Source organism: Belonocnema kinseyi, chromosome 9 (assembly GCF_010883055.1).
Source record: "Belonocnema kinseyi isolate 2016_QV_RU_SX_M_011 chromosome 9, B_treatae_v1, whole genome shotgun sequence".
Classification (NCBI taxonomy): domain Eukaryota; kingdom Metazoa; phylum Arthropoda; class Insecta; order Hymenoptera; family Cynipidae; genus Belonocnema; species Belonocnema kinseyi.
The window spans coordinates 67,930,890-67,952,633 of record NC_046665.1 but is presented as its reverse complement, the minus strand read 5'-3'; the positions used below and the strand labels follow the sequence as shown (position 1 = coordinate 67,952,633).

At 32.8% G+C, this 21,744-nt stretch overlaps 1 protein-coding gene across 1 annotated transcript in view; it reads left to right on the top strand.

Annotated features, from left to right (window-relative positions):
• LOC117180138 (Down syndrome cell adhesion molecule-like protein Dscam2) overlaps positions 1-21,744 on the top strand; it is a 274,387-nt gene that overhangs the window by 47,097 nt on the left and 205,546 nt on the right. The window contains exon 2 of the mRNA XM_033372479.1: positions 20,053-20,236. Within this exon, the coding sequence (XP_033228370.1) occupies positions 20,053-20,236 (184 nt within the window). The remainder of the gene's footprint in view (positions 1-20,052; positions 20,237-21,744) is intronic.

The following is a 21,744-nucleotide window of genomic DNA, read 5'->3' as shown; positions in this document are numbered from 1 at the left end:
ATAAAAGAAGCTAGAGAAGTATGCCAGGACAGGAAAGTATGGCGGCAAATAGTTAATAAAAAGAGTGTCAGTAGAGTGAATAACGCCTGAAACAAAGACCTTAGCTACTAATGGACCCAAGTGGGGACCCTTACATAACGACTTCGTGAGGTTCTTCGCTTGGGGTGATTGCTAGAGAGATTGATCAGCAACCTAGGTCGGAGCAGTGTTTCGGGACGAACGTGTTATTTACTTAAATAGCACGAAAATTCTGGATCAATCTGAAAAATCTCTACCCCTTCCACACACAACTCCTTTTCCCTACCGAGTGAGTCACGCCTACCCCAAAAGGGAAATGACTTAATGGTGTAATAATAAAAGTAGTAAAGGTTGAGAAAGCAAGTTTTGTATGTAAATAAAATGATAAAAACGAATTTTTTGACTTGAATTAAATAAATTTATTGTCAAATGCAATAAAATTTAATGAAAAAAATAGCAAGAAATAAAGACAGCAGGAATTGGTCCTTGACTTTCCGGTTACAAACTCAATAAGCTATCACCTGAACTAACCGTAAATTGAAACTTCTGCGCATCACCGTCCATGTAAGAGGCCGCCCATTCTTTTTTGCTGGAAAATCATGTATTTGGGTTAAAATTAAATTGATTTGTAAACTATTTTCATTAAAATTAACTGTTATCTTGAAAAACAGCATTTTAGGTTAAAAATACTATAATCTTGTGGTTAATTCGTCTTTTTGGCATAAAAATTCCAAACTTCGTAGAAAATTGATGTATTTTCTTGAAAATTCGTATTTTTCAAATAGGAATACCCTGTTTTTTTTAAATTGAACTATTTTTATGAAAATTCAATATGTTTCGACTTGAAATCATGGAAATTTAAGTGTTTGATATTGAATTTAATATAGTATATACATTAATTTTATCAAAAATAGCGAAGTGTCTTGCCGTTCTGAAATTTAGAATGACTAATCCAATATTTTTTATAAGCTTGGTTAGTGGTTCGGACTAACAGTCCATGCCTTTTTCCAACTCCCTCAATTTATCGGAACGACTAGAAATAGCCTAAAAAGAATTTATTTCCCTATTATTCCCCTTTTTTCCGGAAGAAACACTCTACTTCCTCAGTTTTAAGAGACTTTTGAGCTAGGTTATTTTTCGATGGGGGGGGGGTAGTTAAAAACTACCATAGCCAACGAAGGGGAATGTGGGGTTAAAAAATAGTTCGAATTTAGTAACGTGATTTAAGAAAGACCTCTAACGTGCGTAGATTCTTTAGACTGGTTTTTCGCTCGAAAATGGCTGCCAATAGCAGCTTATTACATGTAAACGAAGGTTTGGATGCGCTGAATTACTAGGAGAAGTGTGAACGCAAAAAAACCGAAAGAGTTCAGGCAGCGTTTTGATTATATATACACTTTATATTATAAAAATGTGATACATTCATTATAAAGTTAAGATATCAATTTTCAATAATTATCAAAATGCTTGTTGTTTTCTTTCGTTGTAGGTAATAGAAATTACGAAAAAAATTGTTTGTATTATTATTAATTTTATGTTTAAATTTAAAGGTTACGTAGAACAAAGAAAATAATAATCGCACGCGTAGCGCGCATGTTCGTTTTCTAAAAATTTAAATCCTAGCTCAAATTGGGAGATGAACTACCACGTGAATAAAGAAATGGAACTAAGAAATTGGTGAAAATTGACAAAGAAAAAATATTTCACTAAATTGCAATTGATTTTGCATACCATAAACACACCATTACTATTTTATAAAGTACGTACTTTTGGTATATATCGTTCTGTTAACGACCTTATATAAATTAGAAAATGTAAATTCTATTTTCTTTTTATCAAGATAGCCTGATATTAAGTGTCAAAGTTTAAAATATGCAAGGGATGTGGATTGCAAACGAAGTAGATTTTTATAAGGGTGGAATTTACTCTGCCTCCTTTTTGGAGTTTCTTGAATGTTGTCGCGCATATCTGTGCACCGAGCCGCTCAGAAAAATTAATCTGCATTCTCCGAGGCTCTGAGCAATGAAATTGATGAAAATGGAAGAGTGCTGTGAACCAAGAAATTTGCGAGATGGTAGCCCAAGTGAGAGACAGAATACGAACGTCTCTTCTGGCTTACATTCTCGAAACAAATGCATTTTCATATTTATATCACAGGAGAAATTTATATGGAAGGTACATCTTGTGGGTTATTCTGATAAATATTTTCCATATCGTTAAAGAATTTTTTATTTATTTTTAATTTAATAATTGAAAGTTCTCTCTTATTTCACCAGAAGTTTTAATTTCAGCTTTATAGACTTGTCCGCGTTAAGGTAAATATTTTTTCGAAACAAAATGGAACTGGTAACTCCCTGTAGAATCGAGTCAGTCGACGAAATTCTCTTCTTCAAATACTTGATTAAAAGATACAGAAGAGAGTTAAAACTTCATAAAAAGTGACGCCACTCACGTAAGGCGACCCAACATTCACTGTTCCGAAGTTTTATTGAAAATCTAACATCCCATTCCGAAGATCGCAAGACAGCTTTAAAAGAATCGTATCTACCTTCGGGAACTTTTTCAATATTCTTCATCGTACATAAAGATTTTTTTTCATTTAATAATATTAAAAATAGTATCAATTCATTTTGAAATGCAACCTTATAGTAGTTACTTATGCATCCTTATAGTAGTTACACATTTTTTTGTATTGCTCAAAGATCCATTAGAGTTGAACTTCAGAAAAGCACTTAACTCCGATTAATTTGAAACTCCGTGTACCTATGTATTTTGACGCGATGATCACGAATATAATAGTAAAAATACCTGCAAATTTGATTTTCAAGGTCAAAACCCAAAAAAACTATGAAAATTGCATGTTTTTTTTCGTTTATTACAGTAAATAATAAAAAATTACAAAAAAACTTCAAACAAAAGTTGTATATCTTTTAAAAATAGATATTTAATGTGTGATTTATATTTTCACCCTATGATTGACAGTTTTCGAGAAAAGTAGGAAATGTCGGTACGAAGTGTAGAATTGCTTAGGTCACACACGACACCTATTCCAATGTCTTATGGGGGGCGGAAAGGCATCCTTATGGCTGGTCACAGAAATAACTTAAGTCACACACGATCCCTTTTCCAACGTCTCATGGGGGCGGACAGGCACCTCCGTGACTGGCTGCAGAAGTAACTCAGGTCACACTAGATCCCCTTTATAATTGGCCATGAAGGGGGAGAAGGTACCCCTATGACTCACCATAGAAATAACTTAGGTCACGCACAACATCATTTGCAACGTGTCATACGGGGCGGGAAGACACACCTAGGACTGGCCACAGAAGTAACTCAAGTCAGGCACGACGCCCTTTCCAACGTGTTATGGAGTGTTATGGCGGGATGGTACCCTTATGACTGGCCACAGGTAAAACTTAGGTGACACACGACTCCCTTTCCAGCGTCTTATGGAGGCGGGAAGGACTTCCTATAATTGGTCACAGAAATAACGTAGGACGCATACCATCCCCATTTGTCCCCTCATGTTTCGTGGCAATATTTGTTTTGCCATTGCCCCATTTGTTCACCGTTAAGCATGTAGCAGTATTCCCGCGATTTTGCATATTTATCGCGTAAAAAATTAGCGCGTCAAATACATAGGTATACGAAGTTTCGAATTAATCAAATGTAAGCGGTTTTCAGAAGTTCATCCCCTTAAAAATCGGTCGAAATGCTTCGGCATCTTTTGAAATTCTTTGAAGTCGCGTAAAATCTCTCGAAATCTCTTGATAATTGTTGTCTAAGAGGGTATTTTTTACTAAATTAAAAATTTTATCCTAGAATATAGGGTTAGATAATTTGATTGCTCTGTCAAATAAGGAATTTACTACACTAAGTTTGTATTTAAAATCACAATAACGGTTAAAATGAAGGTTTCTACAAGACCAGGTTGGTTTTTGGTACCAATCTAAAATTAATTTGCCTTCTATTTTGTTTATAGTAGAATCTAGAAAGTTAATTCTATTGTTTTCTTCTCTTTTAAAAGTGAATTAAATTATGTTATTGTATTTGTTAAGTTTATTGTAAAGGTCTATAATTTTGTTACTTGGAACGAACGAATGGTCATCATCCACATGTTTATAAAAAATTTAACTTCATATGGCAGTGATTTTAAAATGTTGTTTTCCATATTTTTCATTATTAAATCTGAAACAGCTGAAGAAATAGGTGAACCCATAGAGACTCCATTAATTTCTCTGTCTAAAATTTACAATTATGTATAAAATATGCGTTATTTAAACAGAAATCTAATAGTTTAAGGAAGATATATTTTTTCAGATTTGTGTGTTATTTTATTTCGTTCCATTAGAGTTTATCGTAAGCTAAAACTAGGTTGATTGGTATACTGGTGAAAAGTGACGTAACATCGAAAGACACTAACTCATAGTCATGAGGGACAAAATATAAGAGCGAGGTACATGACCCTTGTGATATTTTAAATTTTTCCCTGTGTTACCATCTATGTTTTTTAGTTTTTCTTCTTAAATAATAATTTTATTTAACTCTCTAGCAATTTTACCAGTAGGATCTCTTTTCTCCTCTATATACGTATCAGTGTCACTCAACATAACCTTACATTGGTTTAAATAATCAATTTTGGACATTATTATAGTCACTTTTCACTTGTCTGCTCTTGTAATTATCAAATCTTCGTTTATTGCTAAATTGCTAAATCCACAAATACTTACTTGTCTATATATAAGTTACATACTTGTCTATATATAAGTTTTATGATTGTTTGTATTCCTGTATATTTTAAGTATTTATTATGTTATTTATTTGGCTATCTAAATTAAGTTTTTGTTTCTCTAAGTTGCGAAGTTCTGCACATATGTCTGCAATTCCACCGTCAAGTATATTAACATTAAATCTTAAACAATTCTTTCTGTAGATGTTATATGATGTTTTGAATCTAAATTTTATGTTAGGGGTGCAATTAATAATGTGTAGTGGAAGAATGCTATTTTTTCTACATTTCAAAAGGAATCTAAGTTGATTTTCCATATCTTCTATGTGAATTATTAGCTTGCTTCAATTTCTAAGGGCTTTGACTGCTCCAGTATTCTTGTATCTCTCTCTAATCTTCCAGAAAAATCCGGATTTGAATATATTACAAAATTAAGTAACAACTTACATAGACAAATACAACACGACAAAAAAACGTATATGGTTATTCCTTATATCGAGCACCACAAAAAACAATAACTAAAATTTGTAAAAACTCTAGTATCAAGTTGGTTTTAGTTTCGAACAAAGATAATTTTGAATGTTTCACTATAGGCGAAGATCCATTAAACAAAAGACAAAAATCTAACGTAGTTTATGGTATTGACTGTAAAGGTTGTGATGGTATTTATATTGGACAAACAGAAAGAAAAACAGAAAAACGTATGAAAGAACACATATACGATTGTAAAAACGATAAAAGATCTAATGCCCTTGTAAACACGCTCATGAAGAAGATGACCTTTATGATTTTGATGGAGTAAAGATTTTAGATACAGAAAAAAAACTATAAACGCTAAAGATTGAATTATTATGTTAAAAAGTTCGTAAATTTTTTGTTGATAATTAGTATTTTTTATATCAAAATATTCATTATTTCCTTGTTGCTTGTATTTTGTTAGCTTTAGGTGAAAGTTCAACAACTTGGTTAAAAATTTTAGTATTTTAATGCAAACTCGTCTTTCTTAGTAGAAAATTAATCACTTGGATTTATAATTTATCAGCTTAGTTGAAACTTGAACTATTTCGTTAAAAATTCATTTTATCAGTTGAAGATAGTTCTATAATAAGATGTTATATTATTTTCGTAGAAAATTTCTCTATTTTGTTATAATTTTAATAATATTATTGACAATTTAACTATTCTGTTGAAAATTGATTTATTTTGTTAAAAATTCGTCATTTTGGATACAAAATACGTCCTTTTGGATTGTGAAATCACTTTTATTCTAACAAATGAGGTTTTTCGGCTTGAAAATTCATATTTTTGTCTTAAAGATGAATATTTTTTGGTAGAACAATTCTGGATTTAAGTATTTTCCAAAAAATTCTAAAAAATTTATAGTAAATTGATATTTTTGGATTAATAATTCATATTTTTTGCTATAAAAGTTCTTGTTTTAACTATATTTTAAAGAATTCTTTTTTTTTTGCTCAAAGATTCAACTATTGGGTTGAAAATAAACGGAGTTTTAGTTGTACTTTAATGTTTTTTGTTCAAAAATTCGATCATTTCGTAAAAAATTTAATTATTTAGTTAAGAAGTCAAGTTTTTTTTTAAATTAGGTACTTTTGCTTAGAAGGTCAATTATTTATTTGTCAATGTAACTGGTTTGTTATAAATTCTTTTTATCATACTTCAACTACTTGATTGAAAATTCATCGTTTTATGTCGAAAACTTAACTATTTTGTTAAAACTGTCCTTTTCATCCTTCTAGACTGAAAATTGATGTTATTTGGTGGAAAAATCCTCGGTCGAAAATTCAACTTCGTAGTTTAAAAATTCGACACTTTAGTTAAAACTTTAACAATTTTTTTTACTTTTTTTTGTCACTTTTGCTTTAAAGATCAACCATTTGGTTTTAGGTACAACAGTTTAGTTAGTGATCCATTTATTGTTGTTTAAAACTTAACTATTTGTTTCAGAAGCCATCTATCTGGGTTGAGAATTCATTTGTTGGGTTTAAAGTCAACATAGAAAAGTCAACTGAAAAGTTCAATTTTTTAGCTTCAAAACTAAAAATTTTCGTTGAATATTTATCTCTTTTGATATCAAATTAATCTTTTTTGTTCGAAAATTCCAATTTCTTGTTCAAAATGCCACATATTTCGATTTGGAAATTTGCACCGATTTATATTTAATTAAATATGGCACCTGCGCATTTATTTTATTTAAAAGAATTTATTCCTCTACTTTTTCCCTATTTCCGTGAAAAATCTTTGGGTTGCCGTTTTGAGAGACGAGCTTAGGCTTTGTGTGATGATATGTGACGGAAGTGGGGATTAAATAGAAAATTGTCAAAATAGCTTGAAGTCGTTTTTGAACGTCCCCTAAGGTCAAAATAAATAAAAAATGATATTCTGCAAAAGAAAAGAACCTTACATTAATTACCCCCCCCCCCCGCCAAGGTCATTGGAGGTGCAAACATATTATAGATATAGCGACAGTAAGTGCACACGTATGTACTACATATATGGTACCCTTAAAGCCCGTGGCATGAGATCCGACAGTTGCAATTTCGCAGTTTCTCGCCATCTTCGCACCTCGCGTTGCCATTGCCGTCACCCGGAAATTAGAAATTGCGTAATTCATCGAGCACGGATTAGCTACTAGCTATATATTCACCGAACCACCGCCATCGCCGCTCACACAAATCATCAGGGGTGCGGGGGGGGGGGGGACGTGTCGACGAGATTCACGTTCATCGCTGATTATTTTCCGCGATCTCGCCACCTCGCGATCGAACGGTAATTTCATGAATAGGATTTCGCATCGATTCTAAATGGAAATTAGTTTCTGATGTGGACATATTTCTAAAATATTAGGAAGGTTTAATAAATAGCTTTGATGTCATTACAAAAGCATTTTTCAAAATAATCCCAATTCTATAGAGTAGAAAATTTATCCTATCTAAAATAAGTAGTCAAAGCAGAGAGTAATCGCTTAGAAAAAATGCTTGGTAGTCCATTAAGTTAATATAGTCGTTAACAAAGTGGTTTAAATCTTTTTTTGACCTTGTGCTATGACAAATGTCGGTGTTTATACATTTTCGGAATTCCATATTTTGCCGCTCATGTCCTTTGAAATGCCAAACTTGAGCGCTTATGCTCTTTTGATTTGTCGAATTGATTTTGCTGGGAGAAAAGTACGACGAAAAGGCTGATGGTCATCTGACTGAAACTAGAAGGGTTTCGGTGTGGAGCTGAGAAATTTAAAAAAATGGCCTGAAAATATTGTTGAAAACCTCATTGGATTTTCATTACTTGAAGTTTTTAGGAAAACATTAAATGGAGTAAAAGAGCGCTCTCTTATGCTATATTTTACTTGGCGCTTGATGACAAATTCACAATCGAACCAGGTTCGTTTCCTCAAAGAACTTTTTCTTTTGAAGATGATACCGTTCACTAGGTCGACCAATACCAGGTGTTGATTTTATTTCCAGTTATTTTTTTGGTAACTTTTCCAGGGAGATGTATATGCAAGAGATTATAACGATCAACAAGTGAACCAAAAATTCAACACGATATCCAAGTATTTTCTATATTCCTTCTTCGGGGAAGATTCCTACTAGGAGATCATTCCAAATTCACGGTCTATCTTAAATGTTCTTGATTCTAATCATAGAACGCAATAAAAGATGTCAACGAAGATTTTAATTTTTCCAGCACTAAAAAATCTATTTTCAAATAGTTGATTGCTCTCCAAATTCAGTATAAACTAAGTCCAGGGTGAAGCCACTTTGTGTAGTTTTTAAGAAGAGATTGCAATTGCTTATGAGTATAAATCTTAAAATTTGAAAACATCTTATCATTAGGAAAATCAAAATAAAACTTAATAAATGGATATTTTGAGAAAATTACATAGGAACTTCATGACTATATGTTTCACATATTAAAAAAAAATGTTGTTACCAAAAAGAATATTACAATTTTTGCAACTTTTTTGTTACGACTTCAAGTTGTTGCAATTCGATGAAAAATCTTTACGATTCATACACATAAGCAGTTATGATGTGGTGAAAAATAGCTTCAAAATGAGCCCAAGAACATTGAGAAATGTTGATTACTTCGGAAGTTATTGCAAATTAAAAAAAAACATTAAAATTTGCACTATATTTGCAATCTCTACTTAAAAATGACACAAATTGGCTTCACCCTGGGCTCATTTTATACAGAATTTTGAGAGCAATCAACTATTTAAAAAAGTCGATGAGTAACGTTTTTTTTTAATGTATCTAATGGTTCAAAAGTCATCAAGGATATATTTTTTAGAAGGTGATCTGTACAATTTTCCGAAGGAGAACTTTCTCAGAAAAAGTTGCATGAAAAATACCTGGATATCAAGTTGAGTTTATTGGTTTATTTGATGATCAGTATAATCTTCTCTTGGAAAACTTCCCCGGAAAAGGTGCATGACAAATACTTGGACATTGACTTGACTTTTTTGTTCGAGCTGATGATCAGTGTAATCTCCTGGTGGGAAACTTCCCCGGGGAAGGTGCACGAAAAATACCGGGATATTGAGTTGACTTTTTTGGGTGATGTGGTGAAAATTGCAAAAAATACTTAGATATCAGGTTGACTTGTTTTCTCGGCTTTGTGATCTGTATAATTTCTTTGTGGAAAACTTCTTCGAAGAACGTGCTCGGAAATACTTGGATATCTAGTTAACTTCTTTGGTCGACCTGGAGATCGGTATAATCTTCTGCAGGTGAACCTACTTCAGAAGAAAAATTTCTTTAAAAAAACGAACAGAGTTTTATTCTGAAATCGTCAGCAAAGGCCAAGTAAAGGATAACATAGTGAGAGCGGTGCTCACCGAAAATTTCTCAGATTTTGTTCTTAAACTTCAACTCATGCTGTAATTTATGGAACTTATGAGAATAAACTGAAATTCACAGAACGTAATCTTTAAACTCTTATCTCTAATTGAAGCCAATGAAACTGCAATAGTCTTAATAGATTCTCGAGATACGACTAAAAATATCCAAGCGTATCTGCTTCGAGTTTCAGTCGGTGATCACTCCTGTCGCACAGCGGGGAAAACGTACATTTTTTGGTTCAGAATACGACTCCGACTGAACCTGTGGACCGATTGCGATGTTTTTTTTAAAGCTGATGAAATTTCGGAGACAGTCGTCGAGGCCGATTTCAGAAAAAGGTCTCCAGTTTTTTTATAAACAAAGAAATATATAAGGAAAGAATGACCATTTTTTTAGTTTAGTCCTCTAGCTTCTTGGAAATAGAGTGAGTAAAAAGTTACGCAATTAGCTGAGTTTGATAGTGCAACATTAATAGTAAGTAATTCATCGCATAACATCACTTTAATAGAAAAAGTTTGTATTTGAATAATAATTAACAATAATATAAATAAAATTCATTAACAAATGTGCACTTGAGGTGTGTTTTGAAGAAAAACACCGTTTTTTTTTCAGTATATACTTATGAATTGGCTAACCCGAGGCAGTTTGAATATAAGAGACGACTCAACAATAAATTTCATAATTCTTATAACAAATTTTATAACAAAAAAAAGGCCGGAAAAAGAATTTTTTCAGTGTCAGTTGAGCAAGACTTCTGCAATTATCTTAATTTGTTAGTTTAACGATACTAAAAGATAATTCAATAGTGAAATATGAACCAACAAATTTGTTAATAAACAATCTATTTGTTGAAAGGTAATTTTCTGACATTTTGATCATTTCTATATCATCCTTTCTGATTTTGTGACAAATTCATCTCATAACTTTACTATAATAAGGACATTTCATATTAGAGTAATTATCAACAATAATATGAACAAATTACATTAACAAATGTGTATTTTGGCTGTTTCTTAGAAAAAAAGTTCGTTTTTTTATTCAGTACTTACAGTTGGCCCAAACAAGGGGGTTTGAATAAAAGGAATGATTGAACAATGAATTTAATAATTGTTATAAATAAATTCTTTTACAAATAAAAAGTCGGGACACCCACGAGTCTAAAGAAAGATTTTCTCCCAGAGTTGATAAGCTAAATCGCATACGTTATGGTACGTGGTTTTACCAAAACATTATCTCATCTCCCTGAACCAAACGTTCATGATTATTCTTGTTTTAAACTATACATCATTTAACAATCGTGAACTGAAATCATTTAAAAGTAGTGGATGAAAAAAATTTATTTTTTCTGTTAAACACCCAAAATACCTATTTTTAAGATAATTTGTTCATATTGTTGTTAATAATTATTAAAACACGAAATATCTTTATCATAGTAACGTTATGAGATAAATTAGTCCCAAGATGAGAAATAATATTATATAAATCACTAAATGTAAGTAAATGAACTTTTAACAAATAATTTTTCTGTTAAAAAAGTTGTTGGTTCCATTTTCACTATTGAACTATGTTTCAGTATCGTTGCACTAACAAATTGAGGTAATTGCGGCAGTTTTCACTCAATTGACACTGAAAAAGACATATTTCCGGCCGTTTTTTCTGCTATGAAATGTGCTTATAAGAATGATGAAATTTATTGTTCACACATCTCTTGTATTCAAACTGCCTCAAGTTCGCCAATTATAATTACATACTTAAAAAACGGTGATTTTCTTTTAAAAACACCTGAAGTGCATATTTGTTAATGAAATTTGTTTATATTATTGTGAATTATGATTCAAATACGAACTTTTTCTTTTATAGTAATGTTATGCAATGAATTACTTACAAGATTAGGAGACATAATATGAAAATAATGAAAATTTGCGAAAAACAAATTTTACCACATGCTATCGGATAATTTTCTAGTACTGTTACACTATCAAACTAAGCAAATTGCCAAACTTTTGACTTTATTTTTAAGAAGCTAGAGGACTAATCTCAAAAAGTGGTAATTCTTTCCTCATATCTCTTTCTTTCCTCGTATCTCGAGAACCTGTAAGATTTTAAATTTTTTATTGCCTTGAATTAAGGATAAGTTTTTAAAGACTTTGGGGTATGAATTTTAGATTTTTGTTACAACTTTTCTAGGCCATGCCACAAATTGAAGTTGAGATACAAGATTCGAGAAATTCTTTCATTTTCTTTTAAACTTCTCAAGGGATGTAATCTCTTTAAAAGGTCAAAAATATCTCTATTAAAGGTCATCTTACGCTGAAGTTAGTAAACTTTCTGAAGGTTTTTCAAAAAAGATCTTTGCTCCTGTTTCGAACGAGAAATCACGCGTCCAAGTCAGCAGAAATTTTTAATATAACACTCGTCATTCGTACCGGCAATTTTCGGCGGTAGTGTATGTTGGTGTTTTTCATCTGAAATTGGTATTTCTAAAAAATAATCATTACATTTAAATCCAATGATTTTTGATAAACATGAAAAATGTGGAAGATTGAAAACAATTGAAATTTTTTTAGTTTTTTGCATCCGAAGTTGGAACTTTTGTTAAAAAATCAATAGATGTAGAGGATGTGACGACCCTATTCTTTAAACACACTAAATAATTTGCATATTTAACATTGTTAATGAATAGCCCCGGAATTCAAACAGCTGAATTATGAGAAGGGGCAATGGTACTCACCAACTTGACATTTGTTTCATGCTTATTGGTTTCCTTGTTCTTCCCCCTTGACTATTCTGTTTAATATATATCTCCTTTTCCGCTTACTTTTCTTTCCAAATTTAGACATTCAATTCAGTACATAATGTTAACTTTATTTATCACAGGGCTGCCGACCGCCCAAAATAATCCGAAAAAGCGATATTAGATAGATTCCCTTTGAAGTGGATAAATCGCATTTTTTTCGATTAGGACTTTAGACCTTTGTAATTCCTTAACCATTTTCGTTTCAATATTTTTCAAGCTTCTTAATCACCTGCGTTTCGTTTTTTTAACTCCTTAATCATTTCTGTTTGAATCTTAAATAAGACTCCTTACCCGTTTTCGTTCAACTATTTTTATGGTTTAACTTTAAAACCTGAATATCGACACTGAAATCTATTTTCGGGTTCTCCTATCCTTATTATTCACGTTGGGCGAAGTAGGGAAACTCAGTGTTAAACGGGTAAAAATCTCCCGCTTAGAATTCACTCTTATCTGTATTCACTTTTCGTGACAAGGAAGACCTTCTTCACACTTGGCACTAAGAAACTTGAAATAGAACTGCTTTGAAACGAAGCTCTGGGAGAGGTAGGGGAAAAATCACTTTACTTCATTTAATTGGTGGAGATTCATGATATGACACCAAGTGTGGTAACGCGTCTATGTCTCAAGTTCGCAGGAATGTAAAAAATTAATTTTTTGGTGCAACGATACTTGCTGCTTAGCTGAAACCGATTTTATTTTAAATCTGGAATATTCTTAGTCAATTTGAAATCTTCACTTCTAACTGTTCTGTTAAATTTTATTTTAATTTAATTAAGTTTAAAAATTAAAGAAAAGAATTCTGGATGTGTACTGTTATGAAAAATATACTTTGAATATTTTTGAATTTAGGTATTTTGTTTTTCGTAAATTACCATGATGATGTTTTATTCTATTTTTTAGTTCTTGAAAGATTTCCTAAGTTTAAGAATAAAAATTAGGAAGAGTTGGAGTTTTAACACACATTGAAACTCTGAAACTGGGACGGTTTTTGGTTTAGGGAGGTGGGGAATTACCCAGATAAAGGTGCCATTTCGTAGAAAAAAACTTTTGTTTTTTTACGTTAGAGCGACCGCCGCTCACCCCGCGCAGCTCCTTTTTCAACAAATTGTGCCGCGGCGTCAATTCTCGGGAGGACTATATAAGGGGGCCCTATTTCCAGGGTTCACTGTGTATATTAATTTTGCCATTTATATCTGTAATGTAAAATTTATTTCTATCCAGTTTTCTATTACTCTACAATAAAAATATTAGTCCTCCACTTACCTGTGTGAGCATTTCATTCCCAGCATGTAGTGATTTACTTCATAGCACTAATGTTTACCGGAAACTTGGGTTTACAAAGTAATAAAATAAATTAAAAATAATTATAATATTTCAAGGGACCTCGTTACAGGAACGATGTATAATATTTATTGGACAACGTTAGGTCACGTTAAAATCTCGTAAAATGCTTCGAATTTTTTCAAATCTCTTGAAGTCAACTGAAGCCTGTTAAAATATCTATAAATTCCTTCAAAATCCTCGTAATCTCAATAGTATTCCTTAATATCCTACAAAATTCGTAAAAATACTACGGTGCCACATAAAATTCTGTAAAATCCTTTAAAATCCGATTAATGATTTCAAAATCTCTTAAAATCGGTCAAAACCTTTTAAAAACTTTACAAATACTTGAAATCGCCTGAAATCTTCAAAATCCTGTGCAAATCAACAATCCTCCCTTTTGGAGCGTTTATTATTTAAGTGAGGCTTTTTCTGGTGAGAGGAATCTCACAAATATCTGTACTGGTGGGTATATCCTTAATTTTTAAAATATGATAATTAACAACGCCTGTTTCGCCTTGAAGTCTTTTTAAAATTGTATGAATAATATCATACATAAACACTTGAAATTCTTGTAAAGCGGTTGAGCCCCCTAGAAATTTCTTGAAACTCTTTAAAGTGGTAAAAATCCTTGAAATCTTGAAAATCCTGTAAAAAGCCCTCATAATCATTTTTATTTTGTGAAAATTTCTCAACATCTCTAAAACCCAGTTAAAATTCTTGAAATTCAGTTAAATATCTCAAAATCTTACGGGATCTATTCAAATCTTTGTAATCCCTTATGAATTAATTCAAATCATTGCATTCTCTGTTAATTTTTCAGAATCTCTTGAAATTCCTTATAATATACACTACAATCATTTTAAATCCATTAAAATCCTTCTAAATCCCTTGAAATCTTTTATATCATCCGGAACTCCTTTGCAATTTCATGAAATCTTTTAAAATGTTACGAAATCCTCTATGATCAGTTAATATAATTTGAAATTTTTTTAATATCTCTTAAAATCTTTACAAATGCTTTTCAATTTTTCAAAATCTTGTGAAGTCCCCGGAAATCTTTTGATATCTCTTGAAATATTTTTAAATCCTTGAAATCGTAGTAATATTCCGTAATATTCTTCAAAAGTCGTGAAAATAATTTGGCATCACAAGAAATCCTATGAAATTCTTTCAAATCTTGTGAATCATTTTGAAATCTCTTAAAATCCCTTAAAATCTCACTAACACTTTAAAAGCTGTGTAAATACTTCAAATCGTATGAGCTTCCTTGAAATCCTTGAAATGTCCGTAAAATATTTTCATATCTTACTAAATCCTCTAAAACCCCATGGATATACTGTGGAATTATCTCTTAAAATCAGATGAAATACCTTGATATCTTTGCAATTTTTTTTTAATTTCTTGTATATCGTTTAATACCTGGCATTTTTTCAATCTAATGAAATCTTTTTAAATCTCCTTAACTTTTCAAAATCCCATTAAAATATCCTGATATCCTTTAAAGTCCGTGAAAATACTTAAGTATCACATGAAATCCCTTCAAATCCTTTGAAATCTTTGAGAATCTTTTGAAATCCCCTGAAATCTTGTTAAATCTTATAGAAAAATCTCTTTAAATCCTGTTAAATCATCGTCGCATTGAAATCCCCTGATATCCTTTAAAATTTGTGATAATAATTCGGTACCACATGAAATGTCTTCAAATCCCGCAAAATCCTTGAAATCCCACAAAAATTCCCTGATCTCTTAAGTATCTTAAAATCTCTTGAAATTCGCGAAGATTTTTGTAATTCCTTTAAAATCTTCAAGATCTATCAATCTCTGGAAATTCTTATTAAACCCCTCGTAATGCCTTGAAATCTGTTAAAATACTTTCAAATCTTTTAAAATCATTTAAAACCTCGTTTACAGTGAACAAAATTGATATATTATGTAAAAAATATAAATTCTTACATAAGAATGGTGCCACTATAAAAAGAAAGTATTATTTTAGGGCAGGTTCCAGGTATTACAACAAAACTCCGTAAAACAATCTCGAGTGGTACTTAAGTGAGACCACTGGTAGTATTCCACAATAGTTTGTTTTGCAAATCTTAAAATCTTAAGAAGCCTTATAATATCAGGAGAAGAGGTCTACAATTTCCGAAATTATCCTTACTTAATTAATGTATGTTTTCTTATATGAAAAAGCACTTTTACGACGATTGCTATCTCATTAGAAACTTTGCTCCTTTAATTAGCTAATAATAGATGGCATTTTCATCCTTTTTCCCGCTTTTTCCTACTACGAAATCCCTGGTAAAAAGTTTGGATAGAAACTACCAATGAGAGTCGAATGTCATCCGGGCTGGCATGCTCTAGAAGTGATCGATAGCTCTTGTTACTGACGACGCAAACGTATCGACTGACTCGGGTGGCTCGGCGGGATCGTTGGTCTCGTAAAAGTCAGGTCGATGGATGAAACTGTACGAAAGTTGGTGGACCGCCGCGCCGCATCAATAGCACATGCAATCTTCTTCGCCTCTCGGAACCTGGGCATTGAAGCGCACTTCCAGAACCTGGGGGGACTTACTACAAACTACATACATACGGAAGTTCCTCACTGATTGGACGACGCCAGTGACTTTATTTCGAGAGGAACTCTCGTTCAAATCACAGGGTCGATAGTCGATATTCTCTAGTAACGATGCTGTCAGAACGATTTAATCGTGTTTATATTTCTACGATCTAAAGCATTTCGTATCAGTGGAGGTGACCCTATGATTCGTTGAGGGACACTTTTTACTCCTTTTTATCCCTTAGTCGTTTTTCTTTTTTAGCAGCATTACGATGAGCGTACCCACGAGGCAGGAATGCGGAATGAGCGCGACGTTCGAGACTCAATTGAAATTACTTTCTGCTTCTTTCCATTTCCAATATCTGCTGATTCGGTCAAGCGATTCTTTGAATTACCACAAAAGTTTTTATAGAATTTTCTTTGAAATCAAATTATTAGTATTGCATACTTTATATACTTTGAATAATAAATTTTAGGTGTAAATTAAAATCATAAGTATTTTCTTCAAATCAGTTGAAAAAGAATTTGGCACGTGGCCTCAAGTTATTTTTTCGTAGTTGTAGACTTAAATTTTAATAATGTCCATTTTTCGAATGTTTAATGTTATTAAACCACTGATATAAAAAATCTATACCATAAGAAATTTTAATTTTCATATCAATTCTACATGCCAAGAGTTTCCATTTGAGTTATCCCTGAAGAAAGTCGGTCTAAACAAAAAGCTTGTAACAAAGGGGTATGAATAACCAAGTTTTCCTCATTATTCTTATTTTTCATATTTTCAATTTATATAGGATGCAGACTTAAAAAACAGTTTCCTAGTATTTGTCTATTTTTCCCAGTGGTCACTGTATGAGCCGAATAAAAAACCACAGGATCGTAGCGTAAATACTTTTTTTCTACAAGGTAAGACACTTCAAGAATTTTTGGAAGTCTACATTTTATTTCTTGAAACTATTTTACAATAATCATTAACATGTCGCCAATATTATTAGTATACTAGTTTGCTATTTAAAAAGTAAGCAGCTTATACCGACATATAGTCACTTATTTAAAGCATCAGTTGTAAAGATTGACGAATAATGTGAAACGTAAAGGATAAGTAGTATAAGTCAGCGTGTCACCAGTTATTTAAAGCATATTTAAGCATCGCTAGTAAAAATCGACGCATTGTCAGAAATTTAAAGAATAAGTAGTAATATCGACGTACAGTCGTAAATTAAAAAAAAACAGTGGTAAAGATATACGTATGTTCAGAAATTTCAAGGGTATTTCGAATATCAGAAGTTTAAATCAACGTCTAATCGAAAATTTAAAGGATATTCAACAGACCAGTAGTACGGATCGGTGTATACTCAGAAATTTAAAGAACTAGTAGTAATATTATACACTGATGGACAATAATATATTCAAAGAAACGGTAGTATATATTGACGTATACTTAGGCATTTAAAGATTAAGTAGCGTGCAACCACTTACATTGATATATTTCAAAGGTCTGTAATACAGATCGATGTATTGTCAGAAATTTAAAAAATGAGTCGTAATTCCGAAACGCAGTTATATATTAAAAGCACCAATAAGTAGTACAGATATATGTTTACTCATTTGTAAAAAGGATATTAAAAATATCAGTAGTGCAGATCGATGTATAGTCAGAAATTTAAAGAGTCTGTAAAATACCAGTGGTACAGATCGAGGTAAAGTGAGGTGTTTAAAGGATATTTAGAAGATCAGTAGTATGAATTGACGTATAGTCAGATACTTGCCCATTGTTTCAAATATCAGTTGCACAGATCGATGCATTGCCAAACATTTAAAGAATTAGTAGTGTATACTGGTAAGGTAGTATAGATCGACGTATACTTAGACATTTTAAGAATAGTTAGTGTAAACTGACGTGCACTCATATATTTAAAGGATTTTTAAAGGAATAATTGCGCAGATCGACGTATACTCTGACATGTAAAGAAGAAGAAGTAAAAGAAGTAGTGCAGTCGTATAGTTAAAAGAACAGTAGTATACATCGACGTATTATTTGATAATTACAGGATATTCAAAATACCGGTAGCCAAAATTGACTTATTTGGGTATTGAACGGATATTTAAAATACAAGTAGTAAATATAGACGGAAAGTCAGATATCTAAGAATATTTCAAAGCCAAGTTATACAGATTAATATATATTCAGAAATTTGAAGATTTACTATTTTATGCCGATGAACAGTCATATGTGACGTGTGCCGAAGAAAGGGGGCTTACTCTGAAAAGTGAGATTTTTCAGAGCGAGCGGTCGAAGATTGGGAAGCCTCTGGTACCTGACAACTCAACTATTAGCAATAATAACGCTCGGAGATTTTTTCGATGCTTTCTTTAGAAGGAGCAGCTGAACAACCATCGAAGACCTCGATTTTAGTTAGAAAGGTAAAGGATAGTTAAAATACCAGTAGTAGAGATCGACATATAGGCAGCCATGCAAAAATAAGCATTGCACGTGATGTACAGTCCGCAATTTTGAGTTAAGTATTTCATGCCAATGTTTAGTCAGCCATAATCTTGATACCTTTAGTTTTAATAATGGAAATCTTGGCTTGGAAGTAATATCCGTTTTGCTTGCTTATGATGGAATTCTGATGAAATCACCGGGTATAAGGCGATTGGAAGGATCGATCCTCGTTACCTAGAGCACCGTGGAATAGAAATAATTCATCCCATGAATTATTTAGCCACGGCACGTCCCTCTTGACGTCCCGTCCCGTTCTGCGGCTTAAAATCCGATTTGACGCGGCCAGAACGTACATATGTACAGCCAGCCTGGAATATCCAGCGGTCCTGGTCGTTATACGGAACCCCTGCAAGCCACAGATGAGAAATTAGCTCTCCAAGAGAAACGCAAATAAGGATCATTTCCCTTTTTCATTCAGGTTGCAGGCCAGAGAGATAATAGCTTTTGCAGTAGGAAATGAATCATATTTTTTAGTCCGTTCATAATTTTGAGGATAGTTCTTTTTGAGAGTATCGTAACTGCGGGCTATCAGACTCAAAATTTAGGGCTAGTGTTAGTTCGTCATAATTTTTTCTTGGGGACCCTCTATTTCTCGGAACCTCTTTTGTTCCTCGAAAACCTCTAATTCTTTGGTGTCCTAGCCATCTCACGGGACCCAGCTAATGCTTCGAGACCCTTTATCTTATGGGACCTTACGTAATGCACAGAACCCCGCCTTCCCCTTTGGAGCCAACATTTCCCACGAAAAATAAATTATCCCTCGAAATTCCCGTTATCCTCCAGGACATTCTCTATATTTTGGGATCGACCTTTTCCATCAGCACACCTGATCCCTCGGCACCCCTTTTTATCCCTAATACCTCCTTTGTTCTACGTAACCCCACCTAATCCACGAAATACCAGCTATATCAAGGGGCATCCATCCCTATGTCTCATGACTTAAGCTATCTTACAGGACTTCACGTATCACTTGGGACCCCTTATTCCTTAGCACGTAAGCCAATCCACGTGATCCAACAATTCCCTCGGGAACCCTATCTCTCGAAACCCTACCTTTCCTTTGGAACTCAACCTATTTGCCAAAGTAGTCCAAAATAACAAAAATTTTAAATGCTATAATTAGATACGTGAAGTAAACCTTTTTGTGGGCGAATCTCGCCTACATCGATGAATTTAATAAAAGGAAAAGACAAGAAAATATGTTCCAATTTTAATTATTCTTTAAATTTAACTAGAGTGAATTGATTTTTGTTTCAGCTTCCAGTTGGACCGCAAATGGGCAGCAGGGGCCGGTCTTCGTTCAAGAGCCACCGAGCACCCTTGTTTTCTCTAATACAACTGGTTCTCAGTTGAGTTGTTCGGCTCATGGCAGTCCGACTCCTGATGTCATATGGATAACAAGTCCAGAGCAGAGGTCGGTGACCGCCGTTCCAGGACTTCGGTGAGTACCCTAATTATTCCAGAAACAAACAAATTTTCCGAGTAAAAACGGAACAAAATTTCTTCCGTGTAAGAATGCGACATACTGATTCTCCGAGGAAAAACGGAACAAACGAGCGCGCGGCTGAAGGGAGGGTATGTACGCACAATTGTGAGGTGGAGATAGAGGCTCGAACCGTGCCCAGCTTTGGAGTATCATTTGATCAAGTCTCAAAAGTCTCAAATAAAAAACAATAACAAAAGAGCAAAATACAATAGTTTACAAAAATAAATGATAAACGCTATTCTGATTACAAATTTAATTAATTTTGCGCCACATTGATAACTGAGCGCAATATAAAGTTAGGGACATGGATTCTTTCTTCAATCCACATTGATTTAGTGACTTCCCTATGGGGTTTCAAATGCGATCAGATGCGCGACTTTCATAACTAACAAAAACAATAATCAAGACCCCAATTAACTCTTGCTACTGTTAAACTACCCGATGATATCTCCACGTAACCTAAATCGCAATATAAAAATTTGTAATGATCTCTTCAGACAGAATTTCAAATTCGCTCATATGCGCCACTTTCAAAATTGACAACGAACTGTAATCAACCCCCTCACTACCACTTGTTACGATCCACTATTCGATGATGTCTCTAAATCAATTAAATTGCAGTATAAAAATTAGTGATGATCTCTTCAGATAGGATTTAAAATGCGCTCATATGCGCCACTTTCAAAATTGACAAAAAACCATAATCAACCCCCTTATTACCACTTAATACGATTATAAATAAATTATTATAATATAAATAAAGAATTATAATATTTTTATAAAATGTATATAATTATACATATTTATACTGCAATTTAAGTTATTTGGAGATATCATCGTAAAGTGGATCGTAACAAGTGGTATTAAGGGGGTTGACTATGTTTTTTTTTCAATTTTGAAAGTGGCGCATATGAGCGCAATTGAAATCCTAGACTAAGAGATCATTATACATTTTTATTTTGCAATTTATGTTATTTCGAGATATCATCGGATAGTGAATCGTAACAAGTAGTCATTTAGCTAGCGCAAAATTTTTTAGTGGTGACGCATTTGAGCGCATTTGAAGTTATGGAAGATAGGTATAATGAATTTGGAAAAATGTCATTAGTTTAGAAAAATCACGCTAGCCCCCCCCCCCCATTTAGATCGTTGACAACTCGGTTATCAATTTGGCGCAACATTTTTTCCTTATGGCGCGTATGAGCTCATTTAAATCCCCATAGAAAACTCCCTGCATCAATGCGGATTGCAAATTTTTCATTTGGTTGTACATCACTTCGTAATATTTTGTTACCTCCATATCTTGGGCAATTTTCAAAATTAACAAAAAAAATTATGGCGCATATGAGCGCATTTGAAGTCGAAAGAGTCCATGTCCTTAACTTTATATTGCGTATCACAGTTGAGGATTCAACACCTGCGTTACACTGCCGCCCCCCCCCCTCTCCAAAATATGATGTATT